At 40.6% G+C, this 20,712-nt stretch overlaps 1 protein-coding gene across 1 annotated transcript; it reads right to left on the bottom strand.

Annotated features, from left to right (window-relative positions):
• Positions 1-3,514: 3,514 nt before the first annotated feature.
• LOC311001162 (vesicle-associated membrane protein-associated protein A-like) lies at positions 3,515-20,165 on the bottom strand. The gene is made up of 6 exons (XM_083992167.1): positions 19,976-20,165; positions 13,138-13,290; positions 11,479-11,582; positions 9,267-9,347; positions 6,360-6,539; positions 3,515-4,552 (listed from the first exon to the last, which is right to left on the bottom strand). The coding sequence occupies exons 1-6, from the start codon at positions 20,031-20,033 to the stop codon at positions 4,394-4,396; spliced, it is 735 nt and encodes a 244-aa protein (XP_083848293.1). The 5' UTR covers positions 20,034-20,165; the 3' UTR covers positions 3,515-4,393.
• Positions 20,166-20,712: the final 547 nt, after the last annotated feature.

Raw genomic sequence — 20,712 nt, 5'->3', positions numbered from 1 at the left:
GTCTCTTCGGTTTGGTACTACGACAGAAAAGACCTATTCGATGCGTGGAAACGTTTTCTACATTGAACTCTTTGACAATAAGCTCCTTGTCTGGAGGAGATATGCTTGTGAGTCACTGTTTACAGTATAAAAAAAAAAGAAAAAGGAACCACCGTACATATGTTAAAGCAGTTTGTTTAAATATAGCCTGAACTGAACAGAAGTTTTCTGTCGTCTGTTCCACATAAAGCTCGTGCTGTTACTCTGGACACAATAAAAACTCGTTCATCTCTGGCTCAGAGCTGCATCTTCTCCGCTTCCACACCTGACCTGTTTCCACTGCAGCTGCTTCCAAATCACGTCCTGCTCAGATCAGGAAACTGAACGTGGAAAATTGGCTTTTAATCTGTAGTTTCCACAACTGAAGGCCTGAAAGTTTTGACAATTAAAACAATATTTTACCTATAATTATGACTGGCCAATAACATGGTAATAAATCTGTGATAAATGGGTTCAAAACCACATGAAATAATCAAAGTTTTAAAGTACAATTGATTTACATTCACATATCCTACAATATGAGTCCAGAATATTGAATCATTCGGTGCTTTATGTCCATAACTGGTACGTGGTTCAACTATTATGACAGTGAAGTTTTGTTTTCATAAATTCTGAAAAAATAAATCAGTTTTAAATGTAGCAATTTGTTTTTCCTCATTTATATTGATATACAATCATTTATTTCTTATAAATGACCGACCACCGAATCAAACCAATATCTGTTTAATTGTTTGTTTGCATGCAGAATATTTTCAGCAGTTAATCTTACCAGGAAAACAGCGCTTTCTTTTTGTAATGCTTTTTTTTTTTTTAAGTGGTTCAGGGACAAGCCTGCAGTTACCTCACGTCACCACATGTGTCTCCACAGACAGCCTATTGAGATTGTGTCTTTGTGACCCTCTGGTTGAAAGGGGGAAACCTTCAGACGTCTCAAAAAACTGAATCATTTCCTCCACAAATTCTGGATTGAATCGGTATCAAAACAGTCTGGTAATGAAGTATACGGTCGGCCGCATGCAGTATTACCTGTCCAGATGTCCAGATGTGTGGCCTCAATGAATCCCACAGTGTTACAGTGACAGGAAATAAGAACAGATTTAGTGCTCTTTGCTCCTCCAGGTGGTTTCTGAATCCGAGGAAATAAATTCAAAAATACCTCCAGTGGGAAGAAGGAGGAAGAGGAAGAGGATCAACACTCACACAGAGGTCACAGGCGGGGATGTCCCTCAGTCTGAACATGTTTGTCACCTGTTTGGGAACTTCTCGCTCACAAAAAACTTTCACCACAACATCCTCTAATCCTGTAAAACGTGTCTTTGTAACTGGAGACATGTAGAGGATTAAAAACACTATTATAACCTGTCCCTGTTCCTACTGTAAATGCTTAGCAGCGTTCACCAGAAAACTATATTTTCCTGTTAATCCCTTTATGAGATTTTATGGCACCCAATGGAGCATTTAGAGCATTTTTTTTTGTTTTTTTTTAATAGATTAAGGGAGTAGATGTTTGAGGGAGTTGCAGCAGGTGGAAGCTGCCAAGAACAATCATCCCCCTGCGCCGGTCGGAGGCCACCGAGCAGCTCGACGGGAGCAGCTGAAGACAACACCGGTCTTCACGCTGCCAACACCTTCCACATAGCACCATAGCATCAGTCTGCTGGGTTTGCTTTCTCTCTTCTCAGGCTGCCACAGCTACTTCACTCACCAATGTATCACTTTTATTTGATCCGACATCCTGCTGAGTTCACTGCTGGTGGATCTGCTCGCTCTGATTATTAACACCAGAGAATATCAAAAAGGAAAATTGGAGGAGAATATTAAAAAACAGAAGAAAGAAAAAAAAAACAGCTGTGCAGGAGGAGACAGAACCCCAGGTGGGCTGATCAGCTTCCTCCTCGATGGGAAATAAACAGAAAGAGTAGAAATAGCTAAATGAATTAAAATAAATCTGTTTGGAAGCAAACAAAAGCTCGAGTGGAGGCAGTTAGGGAGAGTGGGATTTCAGGATTTCTGCTCCATAGTGGTGGCATACAGCATTAGAAAATCTAAAAACATAATATTTTTTCTAATATTTACCATCTTTATCTCCTGCAGCTGTGAGGAAATTACTGTGACAAAATATTAAATTGCTTTTTTCCAGCATGTGGGGTGATCACACTGTTGTAATATGACAGAGACACTGCAGAATAAATGTTTTAACAGTGGTTTCCAGCTCACACCCGACCCCACAACAACGAGGCTAATGAATACATCTTCGGAGCAATTTTAATTTTAAAGGAGTTGACTGAACATTTAGGACTAAACTGAAAAAGCTCCACTCTTTCATGTTGGTAACCAGCTCATACTCCTTTTACTGTGATGTTGTTGTGTGATACCAGACTGATATGAATGAGTTTTGATGTGTCCCGGCATAAAAGTTCATCGTCACAGTGATAGGCCTTAAAACAAGAAAGAAAAACAGATCATTTTTGTTTTAAATCATTTATACTTTATATTTTGATTTCTTTTCTTTTTTTTTATCATTACATCCAAAATTGCACTGTTTTTTTTCTCTTTATTTTTTACAAATGATTCATCTGCTGACCTGCTGGACCTCCAACAGCCCAAACACTGTCTTTATGTGTCGCTGTAAAACAGTGAAGTGTGTTGAGTTTTAACCTTGGAAGCAGTTTTGTACTTGAACAGTATAGTATAGTGAGGATTTTAGGGTAAGCCAAAAGTCGGGGCAGTTATTCACATGAAAATATCCAAAAGGCAATTAAATGAAAGATCAATAACAGCCCCCCGCCCCCGTCTCCCTCTCAAAGGAGTCCGTATAAATCATATAACTTTACGCTTTGATAAAATGATTGTAGGCTTCACTTTTAAGGAAAATTTAACCCGTTTTTTGTATTTGACTCATCAGGATGAAATGAGTTATGTTTAGGGCCAAATGACCACAGCGTATTTTCTCCAACCAGAACGCCATCATCAAAAAAAAACTGTATGAAATTACCTTTAAGAGCAGCCAAGCTCAAAAACTCAGTGTCGGCTCAAATCACCGACACGCATTCCTTCTAAACTTTTAACTAAATTTAATTAAGTATCACCAGCCAAACTATATCAAAACGTCCACCTTGATTCATCTGCATTAAAAACAACTGTTCACTGAACAAACTTCATTTCAAGCTCATAAAAAAACAGATGTCTGACGTTCAGATGCACTTTTTTTCCTTCTCCTTTCTCTTTTGTGACTCTTGGCAACTTATAACTGAAAAACCAAATAATCGTAATAACAACCGAAAAAGTCAAATGCTATCCTCTACAGATCCTGGCCGCCACGCTGATTGGGGAGGGAGGGAGGGAGGGAGGGAAGGTGGGGGATTGGGGGGTCGTTGTGGCACAGAATCAATGTGCGCTCAATTTATGGCACGATGAAATTAATTTTTGAGGTGTATCATTGAAGAGAGACACAGGAAAAGACGGCTATCAAAACCACATTTTTTCATTTTTATTTCTTCAATGCTTAATACCATGGGACAGGATTTTAAGAATGGAGACCTTATTTCAGTCAATATTTGCCTCAGAAGGAATATATGATTTGTATAATAATAATAATAATAATATTAATATAAACCATAAAGTAATAATATTAATAATAATAATAATATAAAGTCTGCATTGGTGTCGTGAGGAAAAGGAAAAGATAGAAATGTACAAGGAGGAGGCACCTTTATCCCCAGCTGGACCTGACCATTCGGAACAATCCAAGACGAGAAGTAGAAATTACAAACCGAACAAAATTTACTTCAGAGGAAATCCAGCAACAGGTAGCAATGTCATTTTGATGGAAGTTTGTTTCCTTTCTTTGTTTAAAAGGATTTAAAACAACATTTACAAGACACCTAACGTTCCATTCAATTCCTATTAAAAACAACAGAGAGAGAAAAAAATCTAATCTTTTTGACTGCTTCGTTTTGCCCCACAATTCGTTCTAGGCGCACCTTTCCATGTCGACTGATAGTATACATCTTTCATTGTCCCGCCACATTACCTGTATCATCCAGCCATCGGAAAAAAAACAAAACAAAACAAAAAAAAAAAACTGAAAATGAACAAAAAAAACAAAAAAAAGAGGGAGAGGGGAGGAGCAATCATTTTGTTTGTCGCCGTTCTTTTCTCATCTGTGTGTGTACTAACCGTGTGAGATTGTAAAAAGGCGACGCCTTCGAATGATGCTGTACAGATGTGTTCACTGTAGGCCACACTACCAATGATATGGCAAAGTCAACAGAAAGACTTGTTGGTTTTTTCCAGGCCTTTTTTACTATTCCGGAGCTGGGGCGGGTGATACGGCTGGCATGCATCTCCCAGTCTACAAGATGAACTTCCCTAGGAAGAAACCGATGAAGATGGCTGCTATGACAACGACGAGGGAGGGCAGGGAGGTGGTGGCTTCTCGGCCGAGGAGGCTGGTTGAGTTTGATGTCATGTGGTCCGAGCGGGGTACCTTTCTCATTCTGACGCCATCCTCCTGAAACACACATGAAAGGGCATGAAGACTGAGGAGCGGGGAGGGGGAAAAAAAGATCAATGCAGTGAAGTCGCAAGCATGTTAATGCTTAGATGAGGGAACGGAGATCCAACACTAGGATGAAATAGATCACAGACACAAAGACACATATAGACCCTATTTACACCTGCTGTTAAAGGGATAGTTCAACATTTTGGCAAATTGGCCCATTGCAATAATCCCTATAGTCATAGCAGTAGGTTTGTTACCTTTAATTATCGCTGCAAGCTGTTTTAAGAACGGCAGAGCAGAGCCGTGAGCTGCTCAGAGCTACGCTACGGAGGCTCATGGGATTTCTTGGTTTCCCTCATCAAACTCAAATACACAATCCAACAACTCCAAAACACTCTCGTGGACGAATTGTGACCTGCACATTCACCACGCTATGAGATAATAACAGAACGTTCCCATGAGCCTCAGTAGCGTAGCTCTGAGCAGCTCGCGGCTCTGCTCCGCCGTTATAAAAATTGCTTGCACCGACAATTAAAGGTAACGAACCTACTGCTACAACTATAGGGATTATGGTAATGGGCTAATTTGCCAAAATGTTGAACTATTCCTTTAACGTGTGATCTGTATCTGGGTAAAGACAACAACACGGCAGGTGTGAGTCTTCTCATAAGGCGCTGCGATCATTTCAGGTGTCTTGTCTTGGTTTGTGTGAGTGGGTTTCAGGCTTTTCAATCTGAATTCAATCAGACTTGTTGACATCTCCGCCTGGCGACAGGTCAGCTGTACGAAAGTGGAAAAGTAACTTCTCTCTCAGACACTTTTTAAATCAATTTCTTTCATCACTTTTTATTCATCGTGGATCATCTCTCTATGACAGCAGACTTCTGTGTGTCTGTGGAACAGGGATTCATACTCTGGCTTCTGGCTGTGGTCATATGATGTGGCGTGGGGTCTATTTTGTTTCAGTTCATTCATAATCTGAGTTTAGACTTCCTGTAGTATGAGTAATGCAGCTCGAGTCAGGAAGCCTGCGGGCGCCACGGGCCACGTCTGTCCCCTCACATGACTTTCCTCCTTCGCTTCACTCTGGTTCTTCAGTAACAGTTTTTCAACCCGACAGCCTTTGACCTCAGACCGGCTGCTGTGCCAACCTCGTTAGCAGACTGAGATCCAATTAAGCACAAATTGAACTGAATATAATTACTGTGTTGACACCTATTATTTTTAAACTGCTGCTTTCCTAGATATTGTGGATAACGTCACATCATCGTATGTAAACGGGGTCAAAAAGTTTAGAGGACGCATCCCATCCTCACTGCATACCAGTGATATTCTGTGTCATTAAAACTTCAACACATCGTATACATCTCTTGCACACATACACGCCCGTTTGGTGATGTCACACCACAAAGATCAGCTTCCTCTTCACTGAGCTGTACAACTCCCTCTTTATCTTATTGGTATTGATGATAAATCAAGATTCAAAAAGAGACTCAAGAAAGATGTCATGCTTAAAGAAATCATATTTTGAGCAACTTCTTACTCGCTTTTAATAAGCTAGGCTATTTTAAAGGCTTTCATCCTATTTGTTATACTAATTATAAGGGATTGTTTGACTTAATTGTTCGACTATTTTGACTTTTTTGTTTTCTTTAAACGGACCCCAGGAAGAATCGTCCTCACCAAAGTGACGACTAATGGGGATCTAAATAAACAAAATAAACAAAGTGGTTTCCTGGTTAATTTGATTTTGTATAAAAAGTATTTGAATGTAAAGTACGGGGCATTATAAATGTTAGTTTTCAGCACGTCTCACCTTTAGTTGCCGGTTTTCCTCGGCCAGCTTGTTCATCTCGGCCTGCAGCCTCTTGCACTTCTCCTGCACCTTCTTCATCTCCGTGTCGTCCAGCGAGGCGGCGGCGGGCACCATGGCCGCTGCTGGGTCGGACTTTGCAGAGGTAATCACCGGGGCCGCTTTGGTCGCCTCCACGTCATTCTGCCCCAACAAAGAGAGAGAGAACCGCTGAAGTGAAATCCAGCGTGGCCCGAGCTAAGTAGGGAGGTTAGCCTCGAGACGGGAGCCGGTGCCAAAAGAAAGGCAGCGTTGTCCCGAGGCCCAGAGGCTCACAGTGGCAGATCAAAGAGACCAGGGAGGAAATGCATCCCTCCAGAAGTCGTGTTTGATGTGGCTTTGTTCTGTGGGGCAGACAACGTGACGGCACGAGGGAACCAGGGGGCTTTGTAATAAAAATACAACAACTGTACTGTTGATGCAGGACGACAATCGGCACGCAGACGGTGTGTAAAGATACTTTCCCCTTTGTGCCTTGAACGGAGGAAGGAACTTATAAATACATGTGATTTTAATGACTAAATGACTCTATACAGTATATAGGCAGGCAGGCACACGTCAGGATGTTCAATCATAAATGAACAGGACTGTGTGTACCAGACTAGTGTTGTCACGATACCAACATTTTGGTACCGGTATCGGTACCAACATGTTTTTCGATACTTTTCGATACTTTTCGGTACTTTTCCACATAAAAAGAGAACACAAAAAATGTCATTATTGGCTTTATTTTAATAGAACAATTTTGGACCATAAAACAGGAAATCAGTAAACAGTTACTGCTGCTGCAGGATTAACATTCCATCTATATTAATCTGAACTCTTCCTAAATTAAAAAAGGTCTGTTTAAAAATGAATATCAACTTGTTTTCTTTGCATTATTTGAGGTCTGAAAACACTGCATCTTTTTTTGTTATTCTGACCAGTTGTAATTTTTGGGAGAAATTGTTATCAGTAGTTTATAGAATGAAACACAAATGTTCATGTTACTCAAACATACACCTATTGTTTCCCATATGTAGACCAAATTGATTCTGTTCCCCCCACCCCCATCAACGCAATATCGTTCCGTTAATTCATCTCTGCGTAGCGCTGCTTCGCCGTGCTCACTCACAGAGAGAGACAGAGAGAGAGAGAGAGAGAGAGACAGAGAGAGAGAGAGAGAGAGAGAGAGAGAGAGAGAGAGAGAGAGAGAGAGAGAGAGAGAGAGAGAGAGAGAGAGAGAGAGAGAGAGAGAGAGACAGAGACAGAGAGAGAGAGAGAGAGAGAGAGAGAGACAGAGAGAGCATGCAGCCAGTGGTGATCCGCGGTAAAAACAAAACTTATTAACGAGGCTGTGGCGGCCGTCTCTCTCTCGCGCGCGGCGCACACACACAGACACACACACAAACACAGGCACATGGACAGGTGGCGCTGTAACGGTAATGATAAAAAGCACCTTGCTTCGTTTGTGACTCGCTCTCTCGCTCCTCGCGGCTCAAATTACAATGCGGCGACTTCACGCGGCGACGTCACCGCTGCCCGCGGCGCAGAATGAAAGTACCGGTCCCATCTAAGCGCAGTATGGTACCGTTTTAAATGCGTTAGTACCCCGGTACCAATCTAGTACCGGTATACCGTGCAACCCTATACCAGACACATTCAACAGTTTTCTTTTCTGCCTGATAGACGAGTGGGTGAGTTTGTTTGATGCACCTGATGCACTTTCTCTGCTTCCGGCTGCGGGTGCGACAGTTTGTGATACTAGAGCTATGACACAAACTTTAGGTGACATATTATGGAAATATCCCTTTTTGAAGGCTCTGGTGTTTGTCTTGCCTTCTGGCTCCCAAAATGTGAGAATTGACCAAAAAAATCTGTAATGTGCAGGCTTTCTAGGTTGAAATCCACATGGTTTTACGAGCTGTTACCTCAGTTGTCTTCCAGTGATGTAACTAGGATTTGAATTTGCATAATACCACTCCTACCTGGTACCAGAAGAAGGGGTGGGGCGGGGCAAGCAGTGGTTGATTTGACATGTCTTTAAGACACCTGGGAACTATTTTAATTTGTGGGAAGGGGGCATAACATGTCTCCTTTAACACTACAAAAATCTTGCACCTCAACCTGCATTTCAGCAATATAATATTACAACTGCTTCAGTTTACACGGTTGCGCATTACGATTACGTGCATGCTACACGTGCCACAGCAGAGAGCAGACACCGCGCGGACTCAGCGGTCCACAGATCCGCCCTGTGGCTGCCGAGTGGAAGCTAAATCTGTCCGGTCCTGGTGCCACTTTCACCTGAACTGTGAGGCCCTGCTTATCCTAAATCCTGATTACAGCGAGGGCCCCGTTCATACAGTGGCCCCCGTGTCCACAGCCGACTTAAAACCTAATGCCATCAAACATAATAGCCCTGTAATAAAGCCCATGTTTGTGAGGCTTATAATGTAATTAACATATGCAGGTATTTATTCAGCTGTATGGTCATTTTGAGGCTACGTTATTCTAAGTGTTGTCTTGGAAACACTTAATACAAAACACTTCACCATTATTTCACTCTTAGGAAGTTGTATATGAGACACAGTAAAGTATTTTCGATAGAGGAAGAATATTGAAGAGAGTGCAATAGCAAAGAAATGCACAAAATAAAGAAAAAAAATGATTAAGCTTCTGTTTTTATATCCTTTTTTCTCTCCACACCACATGACGAATTGGGCGCTTTCTACTAATTTCACATTATGGCTGTGAATGTGAATGTGTTTTCTAATGTTTTTTGTTTCTATGAAAAGCCATGCTATTTTATTCAACAAAATGAAACCTCAGGTTTACGATTAAAGTTATGTGGAAATGAGCCGTTTTTCGACGTTCAGCGGCGCCTCTTACCACTTTATCGTTTTCAGAAGGCAGCTCGAAGACACATCTCAGCTTGGAATCCATGAGATCATCGGGTTTTGCATCTTTCCACTGGTGGAGATGAAAAATGGGCATGTTATTCATCAAGTCAAACTGCTAACAGCTGGAATCTATCCACACACATACACAGACTTCAACCTACTCCATACTGTTCATACGCAATGCAGCTTTGAATCTACAGAAATTACATGAACATAAAACATGCACAGCTTCATTTAAATGCAGTTATAACCTCAGACACATTTTCCTACAAAAGAATCGCCACAGACTGACTGAAGTGTACTTCCCCCCCCCCCCCCTTTTGGTTTTAGGTCTGCATTTTTAAAATGACAAATTTCCATAAAGTCAGCTCCCTGACTCTGAGACATGTGATTTTATACACACTGTGACAAATGTGTTTGTAATAAAAAGTGCTCATAAAAGCACAGAATTGCTTAATGGCCGAGGAAAAGTACAACACAAAGCGTACAGCAGCGCTAAGGAAGGAATTTATCTGACTCAGATCAGTGACCTTGCTGGATTCCTGCTCACTTATCAGGGCCAGTCAGACCTTTGTTCTTCCACACTTCCTGGATTTTACTTCTCATTCAAGACAAGCCAGTTCATGAACAGGACTGCAGGGTATGTGTTTGTGTGTGTCTGAGTGTGTGTGTTTTATTGCCTGACTGAGTCTTTGCTGTCCTCCAGTGGTCGACAGGAGAATGCATCTCAATTTATTAAACACTCTGCCACAACTGCTCTCTGCAAGGGCTCAGATTGGTTAAATACCTCAGCTGAATTGAATGGAGGTCAGACACACCTGGATTAATCAGTTGGTCCAATAATGTAACACAGGAAATAAAGGAGCTGGCTTATTTCAGGAAGTAGTGGAGCTGTGCATAAAGCCCATTCAATTCAATTTAAACACTTTATTGTCATCATACAGGTGCATGACGTAATTGCAACTCCTGGACGGTGCATTAAATAGATAAAAACAAGAAAGATCTGTACAAGAATTAAGAATTGAATGCCAATATTCCCATCAAAGTCACAGATCAACTTCTAACATCTGTTTTTCATTGATCTGTATTTAGAATATAATTAATAGAGCACTTGTATTGTCAAATATGGGATTAACATTTGATCATGCCCATTTTAATCAACCAAAAGGTATGTAATGTAAGCATGATACCAAATCCTGTTGAAAATGTATTATATTCTTTGCTCCTCACTCAAACACACTGAGCAGCTCATGCTACAACAGTGTGTAGTTCGCTGTAGGTGCGTCCAGTGTTTTTTAATCAAGGTTTATTTATTGAAGATTTTCACGATGTATTAAATACAACAATACAACACTCCATTCAGTCTAATGCCAACTACCCAAACACCCACACATCAGACCCACACACTGAATTTAAGTCAGTTGTTTAGCATGATTGCCAAAGAGGCAGAAACAAATATAATGGGGTTACCACTCCCTGCCTCCATTCAGCTGCCTAATTGCACAGACTCTCAGAGTAGCAGACCGTTGGAGGAAATATCTTATCATATCTAACCTAAGATATTGCATAACCTGTTTGATCCAATGAGAAAACATATGAGGGAGAAAGGGTCACTCCTTCTCAACAGTATGAGCTGCCGGGCTGACAAAGTGCAGAGGGCCGGCATGTTGCACTGCTCAGACGTGCACCCTGTGGTGCAACACAAGAAAAGGAATGAGAGCGGTGGATCCTTTAGTATTTTAAAAAGAGTATTAAAAATGTACTGCCAGGGCTGATAGACATGTAGTAGTGATGGACATGTCCAGAACATATGTAATATGCTTGCTGTGGTTTGCTTGCATCTGTCACATCTAGCTTTTGCTCTAATTCTAGACAATCTGAACTTTGAGCAGTGAACAGCAACATAGTGGCAAACGCATGATGCATTTGGAATATGATATGTCCATTTAAATCCTCTTCCTATTTATTTTAAATTTGATCTGAAAGCGTCAAGTTGTACATGAACTGTGTCTTTTTGCAGAAGTAAAAAGAAACTTTTGGCTATAAAATAAATCAATGAGCCTTATGCATGGACTAATATATGCATGCATGCTGTTGTGGGTTATCTCATTTTTCACCACAAATAATGTACAATGATGACTGACACGCAGAGTATGATCGTTGAAGACAGTTTCATGGAGTTAATTAAAAAAAACACTTACCAGTGCATCCATGTCAGGGACATTTGATGGGGCAAAAATTGTCTGCACCATAAATTTGTGTTTACTTTTCTCATTGGGGTCATAGTCAAAGGGCTGCAGCATGACTGTGAATGAAAGATAAAAATGATGTTAGGAGACTGAAGCAAAGGCAAAGATACACAAACATGGATTTAGAATTAATGAAAACTTTTCGACTCAACCCACTCCATGTAAAAAGTTACATCTGTATAAATCAAAGCCTGTCCACTCCTATCCTCTCCAACTTGCAGAGGGAACCTAATTCTAAACAAAGGAATCGTTTAAGCTCAGTACCTTCACACAATTTGCAGGACAACTGTCCTGAATAAGAGTCCATTATGAACCATAAACCAAGTTACAGTAGCTAGAATTGGGGTTAATTTGACCTTAAAAAGCTGAATGAAAACCTAATTTGCCAGCAGCTATATTTACATGCAAACAATCAAATAATCTCCACTAATCAGGGGAAGGCAGTGCTCCAATTAAGACATTTTCCCTGGGTACTTGAAGGGCTACTCCATTGACAGTCCCGTTGTACAGTGTTGCTGCATTTAACCTTAAATCCAATACTTCTGTGACGTCATGTGTTAGGACCTTGTGGTCGCGTTTGTGTGACTGCTGCAGCTAGAATTAGCACCTCGTGGTTGAATGCCTCCACCAACCAAGTGCAGTTGTGTTTAATTAAGACTCGTGGCCAAAAAACATGTCGTGACCCTGACCTTTTCACTATCGAAATCTAATCACTTCATCTTCCAGTCCAAGTGAATGTTTGTGCCAAATCCGAAGAAAACTTTCCTCCGGCCATTCCTGCAATCATGTCTTCTCAGAGCCAAAAACATGTTTTGTAGGATTAATGTGACCTCCACCTTTGACCACCAAAATAATATACTTGATCTAGCCCCGAGTCCAAGTTAACCTTTATCCAAAATTAAAAAGACATTTTGTTACCGAGATATTGCACTCTTGAGAATTGGTAAGACGACCTGAAAACATAAAACTAACTCAACTCAAATTCCTTACCTGAGTAAGGAAAAGGAGAAGACAAGCCAAGTTTGTTTACTACTACTACTTTACTTGCCTGATGCCTTTATGACGGTACAGCTTGATTACTGCTGTACATATAAAATACAGAAAATAACCTTTCAAAATATATTTCTCAGCCGTTTTGTCTCTGACATTCATGATTTTTCCTCTGAAGTCTATTCTAATTATTGTAAAAATGCAAAATCCTACAATAACCGTCTTTGCTGAGTAGCCTTGTCTTTACAGAGTCTATATGTCTCTTCTGTAAATAATGTAAAACCAATGTTGACAGTTACAGCCTACTGTTGGAGAGGTTAGCTCACATTCAATATGTACACTACGACACAGGGACGGTGAAAACTGCTTCCACAGATCACAGCTTGGGTCTTTCACACCTCAGTTTCAACTCAGTGGACACATTGGATTGTGAACTGCTGGTCTTTCATATTCAGAGGCTTCGACTTCGCACATGGTTGTGTTGAATTGTGACAAAATTGAGCGGCATCTCCCTGACCCAGTTTGCTTCTCAGGTTTTCTGCCAAATTTTGTGGACCAAGGCAAAGTTTGTTCACCAACTTTACAGATATGGACAGTGATAAAGTGTTGTTAAAAACTTACCAGAGATGATGACAGCTGCGCCGGGGTCGATGATGCCACTGTTTGGCCGTACACAGTACCTGCGTGGCGCCGTCGTCTTCACTTTGAAACACACTTTCCTGTCAGAAGGGTTCTTCAGTTTGAGGTTGGTGGTGACTACATCTGTGAAAGGACCTGAGGACAAAACAAAGTGGATTATTATTTCTGTTTTCAAGAACACTCTGTCCCTGGCTGCACCAAAAAATGAAAATAAAAATATGAAAGCAGCAAAAAATAATCTTGAAGCCAAATTTCTCTTTAAGAAAACACAAAGCAGTTCAGTCCTTCACTTTAACTGGTATGTCTCGACTATGATTAAGCACTGAATTAGCATTTAAGGAAACATCTTGGGCTAGTTGCACCACAACCGGGCTGAAAGTTTTATGCCGCAGCAAAGATCTGCAAGTTTAACACAATTTTTCAGTGAATTGGGTGCATTTAGAAGAGCAGACAATGTTGGCCCATGTCTAGTGTCTAGAGTGAGATTGCAGAAATGAAAGAATTTCATGTTTCATCATGCTACACCTGGAAGACAGATAGGCCTACAGTGTTGTGGTGCCACAGTTCAAAAAGAAGGCTGGAAAGATTGAGTTAAAAAATACTGTCGGGCTGTAACTCAATTAGGCCCACATAATTAAGAAGCTTAATCGAATAGTGAGTTCCCTGGCTTGAAGCTGGATTCCAGTTTTATTGTAAATATTCTAAAATTGGCATATATGAATTCCCCAACATACGAATAGGAATTAATTTATTAATCCCCAAAGGGAAATTAGACATTGACATTGATATGTTACTATCTACTGCTATACAATTGATTCATTTTCCTAGTGTTTAAAAAAGCATGCCTAAGATTATCTCTCAAGCAGCACTTTTCAGATATTCCAGTTATTTCCATTTGTAAGACTAACTGTGCATAGTGTCAAGAGCAAAAGAGATAGCTGTGCTTAAAAAGCGTTGCCTTTTGCAATATTAAAAATGGATGTTAAACATATCATTCACTGCGACGCAAGGGCTTCATCTATCAATGATGAGATGTTCATGAGAATTGGTATCTATGAAGCTTCCCCCCCCCAACATGTGCATCGTCCTCCAGGAGGATCGGGCCAAACCACCTGAATGAATTAAGATTTTCCCCCAGACGGCTAATTTCATATAGATGTCCCATGTTCATATTGGAAATTAGGGTCCTGTCCCAGTCAGGTCATATATCAGGAGATCAATAGCTGGGTCTCCATCTTGTGACAGAGCTGGCTTCAAATTAGGTCCTTAACCATGGTCAGCACCATCCAGCTTTGATGAGCCATGACATGTCGAAAACACAAGTGGACGCCAAGTCAGAGGTACCCTAAATTTGATCAGCACAATTAGCCTGGGAGCCTGGAAAAAAAAAAAAAAAAAAACATGTCCCATGATGCATGGTGATCCCACATCACACCATGCTATAGGTGAGGTCTACTGATGTTACCGGCATCACCATCTGTAAGATTCAAATAAATGCTTGATGGAAAAATTATAAGTAAAACGTGAGTTTCATGGATCCTTTGGACACTGATACGATGATCTGATTTCAGGGGGTGAGTTATGGTTATGCCTCATTTCCGGATCACACTCTTATGGGATGTATCCGATACAAACTCTTGGAAGAAAATAATCGTTTTTTCATTTGCATCATGCACATTCTTGGATTATGTGGCATTGAAGTGGATTGGTTGAGTTTAATAAAGTTTGGTTTTGATTTTGTACTGAGACATGTAAATTAGCTGGTAGCTAAATCTAGTACAAAGCCTCTTTTCCTCCTTCTGAGATTAATATTTCGTACATGGTCCCTGATATAAATAAATTTAATAAAAAGATATGAGGTTATACTCTGGCCTTTCTACCTTGGAAAACACCCTAGATGTATTTTAAGTTTTTTATGAATGGAAAATGATTTGTTCCATTGTTAGCCAAATCATAAATTTTGTGCAAAACAACTATAAAATATTAAAAGGTCAGGTCGCTCCAACTAGCAAGGCTCCAATTCCTTTTCGCATTTAATCTCATTTCATGATACTTCAAAATGAATGCTTTCGTACTAAATCATGATCAGGTGTCTCTTGTGTCCTGGCCTTTGGGAGTAGTACAAAAATCTTAATCCATAACACAGACAGTGTATTTAGTTATTCATTCAACACTATATGGTGGAGATTTGCCCAAAGGAGTTACTATTCAAACATTTTCTACCTTCTATACCATTTCCAGCTTGGTTTGGTTTAAGCTCTGGAGTTCACAAAGCACTACATTCAGCCTTGCTTCAACAACCAGTGCTCAGAGAGATAAGAAGCAGTGCATGACCAGATTGGAGCGGCTCCACCCAGCTAAAGCTAACATGTACATGTAGCTTTACGGTGATGACTGGGGCGTTGTTTTCAGCACAGGTGCGTCACCAAAACATTCCTGGAAACCTGAAAAACCTCGTCACTGGTGGTACTGCATTTGCCACATCTCTCACATTTATCAGCAACCTCTGTACCAAATACCTTAAGTGTGTTTGTACAGTATTTATGAGGTGGTGAACTTTGTCTTTACAATACCGGTAATTGATTTTGTTCAGGATGCACCGTTTTATCCATTGTCATCCTTTATCTAGTAAACATAAATGGAAGATAATGTTAACAGCAGCTCTGATGCATAGGAAATCAATATCCATATCATTGATTAGGTATTGTGTTGGTTATCAGCTGTTTCTCCTGACCTATGCAACATGCCTCAAAGAGGAAACAGGGCTTTTTAGATAACACACCACACATACCAGCATCACCTGCTCCAGAAATGAGACTAATGAGATAAAAATACTGACTGTGCTTACTCATCAGACCTTCCTCTGTTACACACACTCTACAAAGACACACAGACTAAAAAGCCTTACTGTGATATGCTACTACAAAAATCAGGTTGACTGAGATGGATTTCTTCTCTGTGTGTATTTTACACGCTGTGTGCGTTACTAAAAACCAAGACTGAGGCAGATAAAACACTGAAGAGCAGTTGTGCGCATCGGATGTACGCCCACATTGCCTGCATCCATTGCCTAACTCCGAGATGCCACCTTTGCTCAGGCAGCGTTAGTACAGTTTCTCTCATCTTGTTGCATGTGTGCTGAGTTAGGGTCCCCCAGGCCAGTCCTGCGCTAAAAATACCAGCCAAGGAAAGGAGGGCTGCCCCCTCTAGCTTGCTGGAGGAATCCCAGCAGAGGCTCTAAAACAGACCAGCTCTCAGATACATGCAGACCGATTTAGCTCCGTCTCTGTGACAGTAAAGGAGCGGTGGTCATCTCTTCCTTCTCCTCATATTGCCTCTCGAAAGACCACACAGGAACCATTTCATTTTCCTCCGTGTTCCTGTCCAAACGCCACGATCCGCTCTCTTTCAATTTAGCGGTTTGGATTAGATTTGATTACTCTCACATTTCATTTCATGCCGGATCATACCGCGGGTAAACAATAAGTCTGAGCCAAAAGGGCAAACACCAAAGTCTTCGCATAACATGCTGCATTCACACTAAAGCCTGCAAACACAAGTGGTTAAAACCAGGAGAATTCAAATTGTTCTGGAGATTGGTAGGATAAGTTGAAAGTTATCCTCCTACTAAGTAGAAATACCAATATATTTGCAACTGTTTTGCATTCTGATTTACATATTGACCTGTTGTTGTCTCTAAAAAGGCAGCCATTCCTATTCCTTGAACATTATATCATACATTTTCTGATGACGGTGCAATAGGGGTGGTTTATTAATGTGTATCAGCATTAACATTAACTTTGTCATAACTTTGCAATTTAGCCTTGCATCCAATCCAGTACACAACAGGCTAAAAGTTTAATCTGATGATGAGGGAAAATGTAAACCGTGTGACTGATCGGTAATCAGAAATTTCTTCAATCACGTAAAATGAGGAGGTTCATGATCAGATTATGATGAACCATGTCTCTGCCATCAGACTGTCAATACCAATTTGAGGTTCAGTTAAAGGACAAACATTCTTTTATGCGATATGGTGGTTAAACTCTTGACCCCTCCCTTTAAAATCTTTATGTATCCAATACAAACTGATTGAGGCGGCCTCTAAAAAAATTCAAGCAACCTGTTCCACAAGCTAAAGGCGAGCTTGATCAGATGTTTGCGGTCGGTTTCATGTATTTTCACCATCAATTTCAGTTAGCGCCTGCATGTCAAACACCTTTCACTCCACTTACGTCACAGGTCTGATGTTAGAATGACGTCACACCTGCACTGACCATGATCCAGTCGGACAAGTTTGTGGATTATTCTTGGTGTTGCTTCCTTAATGTTGGCTACGACGGTTGATAACGAACTAGGAGGTATGTGACTGCAGCATCTTGTCACACAGATATTCAAGATGAACAGGAATCTGCGTGCAACTGATTTTAATAAGACAAAAGTGCTAACAGTGTATTGCGACAGCTTTCACTTCTATTGATGCACAGAGCAGCCATATTGGATGGTAAGGACAAGGTTGGTGAGGCTCTTTAGACTTGACAAGTCACAAATCTGACCTCAGGAGATATTCCAGTTAAAGTTTCCCACTGGGAACATGGAAAGTCTGACGTTCCTGTTCAAATAGAACGCATCTATTCATCACCCAAAATCTGACATCTTATGCAGCCAGAGAAATAACAGAGGCAGAACTAAACATTTCTCCTGATTCAAGCCAACCTGACCAGTTTATTCAAGTCAGGATTAAAAAAAAAACACTTTTCCTATTTAGACTCTATTTTGCTTCTTAGCCTGTGGCCAAGTTTAGGATCCATAATGGGCAACGGTGTGTTAAGGTGTGACAGATCAGTTTCACAGAGTACACTTCATCACCAAAACATGACAATGACTATACCCCACCCGAAACTATCCTGCGGGCCAGGTATTTGTACTAGTGACCTTTGTAACAATCCTGTCAAGTAGGCTATAGGCTACAGCCCGTCCCGTACCCACCCATACCTAGTGGTTACTAACAATCAGCCTCTCAGAGTCAGCAAGACAATAGGCTGTAAGACTCCTGCTTCTAAGTAAGACAGTGGTACATTCAGCAAAAACAAAACAGTGCCTTCAGGCAATAATGTCTGCAGCACAGACATAGATTACTAACTGGGACAAATTAAAAAAAAATGCTGAGAGGAATTCTGGGTCAAAATGAATAATGGCTGTCACAAATAGACCAGCTGCTGGGATAGTCTGTTTAAAAAAATACTACTTAGGCTACTAGCTACACTGAAACTTGTAGACAACATACATCAGCATAATTTAGTTTTAGCCTTCCCCCAATTACTTGAAGTGGTCAGTTAGTTAACGACGACGACGACAACAGCAACAGTTAGGAGTTTACAAAATTAATGTCACAAACTTAAAGTAACTTCATCTGTGAGTTTCTACTGTCCTGATACGTGGATAATAGGAATTCTAGGTCAAAACGAATAATGGTTATCACAAACAGACCAGCTGCATTTTTTTTAATGCTACTAGCTACACTAGAACTTGTAGATTACATACATCAGCATAATTTAGTGTTAGCCTTCCCCCAATCACTTGAAATGGTCAGGGAAGCTAATAACAACAGCAACAGTTGGGAGCATATAAATGTGACAAACTTTAAGTAACTTAATCTGTGTATTTCTACGGTGGATGATAGGTGGATAATAGGTCTGTAACGTGCAAAAAAAGACAGTTTGTTGATGGAGAGTAACCAGAAATGTAGCTAGTTAAGACCTCAACTTTTGCATTAGCATTAGCAAGGCTAGCCTAGCTACAGTTGGCCAACGAAGGAATGACACATCGCTGAACACCGTTTTATCACTTCCAGGCTATCAGCTATCAGCTGCCCTCGAATATTTTTGAATCACTTTGGCTTCCTATACATACAGAAAACAACAACAACCACCACAACATCGTCTCCAAAGACAACGTTTACATATTTTGTTGAGTATTTACACAGCTAACCAAACGTTAGCAACATAGGCTACATCTATAAACGTTCCGATATCTGACGGTTAAACAATGAACGTTCCAATATCTGACGTTTAAACATAAACATTCTGATATCTGACAGTAACCCAAACGTTCCAATATCTGACGGTTAAACATAACGTTACACGTTTTATATCTGACAGTTTGCCAAACGTTGGGACTGTGGCTCGTTAACATTACAACGTTTTACGCTGGTTGGCCAAGTTTGTCATCCCTTTGCTTGTCATGTCAGTCACTACAACAGTTTGACATGACAAAGTGTGTGTGTGGTGGAGGTGTGTCAAGTTATACGCTTCATTTGTCGCTAAAAAAAATAATAATTTCCTTCCATTTTTAACGTCCGGGTTAGGTTATATGATGAGCAGTCAGTGGGCATTTTCTCAAGGAACAGCCAGAGAGAGAGCTTCCAAGAAAACAACAACAACAGTTTGCTGCTGCTGCTGCTAAACAGTTAAAACAGCAACAGCATTAGCTCCTGCTGCAGTTCAAGTGACGTTATTGGTGATCACTTTTTTATTATAATTTTTCCGTTTTACGCCCACAGGCAGCTGCCCCCACATTCTTCCACCACTTTGCTTTGCTAGGTGTTGTCATAAAACGGGAGACCGTCCAGCTGCACGCCACGCCGGCTTATCCACGTCACTACAGCGCCAGGCTAACAGCGGCCCATCTCGTCTCTGGCTAACTTAAAATGGCGGTGAATGCTAGCTGGCTAGTTAGCAACGAAATTCGCTTGAGGGAGTGTGAAATCGTTTACTCCCGAACTTCATTCAAGAGGTTGTTTTTTTTCCAATCCACCTACCTTTAAATTTGAGGTCGAAGGCAGGGTCAAGGACAAGGATCTGTTCCAACTTTGACATTTTCTAAGATGAGGGGAGGGGGATGCACTTGATGATGTCGGTATCGGGGAGTAAACTGACAAGTGGAATCCTGGATCCCCTGCTGCCACCACTGAGTCAAATGCTGACTGAGCTCTGCTGCGAACGAGCATGTGGGTACAAATACTTGAACGCGCGGGTGCACAGCCCTGTTGCGCGCCCTCGTGGCTCAGATGTGATTATAGTACAGTAAACTAATTACACATCATGTAGGAGTCTGAAACACGTAAGAGGGGGAGAAAAAACACTTTATGAAATGACGCGACTGCAGATTATTATTTTAAATTTTTTATTTTTAATGGTTCTTTTTTCAAGTATCAACAAGCAATACAGCCTACTGATGTTTATTTTCAAATTTTTTTTTTATCTCAGGTGGCCCACAAAAACTCAGATCAATATAAATGTAGGTCTGGACGATTTGAGTCATTAGATAAGTAATTAGTCATTTGTTATTATAAACAATTTAACCAATTTCTTAGAATATAAACTCTGGGTAATCCATCCTAATCTTACAAAGAAACTCAGCATGAAGAACTAGTTTAGAAATTGTTTCAATATTGATTTTGTTTGTTGTAAAATTGTGTTTTATTAAATTGCCTCCATTTCTTTTTCCTCAGAGTCAAATAAATCAACACTAGGTTGAATTGTTTCAACCTTATAA

Source organism: Trachurus trachurus (assembly GCF_905171665.1).
Source record: "Trachurus trachurus genome assembly, chromosome: 17".
Taxonomy (NCBI): Eukaryota; Metazoa; Chordata; class Actinopteri; order Carangiformes; family Carangidae; genus Trachurus; species Trachurus trachurus.
Note: the sequence above shows the minus strand (reverse complement) of the source record. Positions and strands in the feature narration are given on the sequence as shown.

Excerpts from the sequence above, each read along its gene's own strand:
- LOC311001162 (XM_083992167.1), bottom strand. The coding sequence starts at position 20,033 with ATGTCAAAGTTGGAACAGATCCTTGTCCTTGACCCTGCCTTCGACCTC. Across the intron at positions 6,540-9,266 it reads CTTCTGAAAACGATAAAGTG|AATGACGTGGAGGCGACCAA; the intron begins GTAAGAGGCGCC and ends TTGTTGGGGCAG. Across the intron at positions 4,553-6,359 it reads AGGAAAACCGGCAACTAAAG|GAGGATGGCGTCAGAATGAG; the intron begins GTGAGACGTGCT and ends TGTGTGTTTCAG.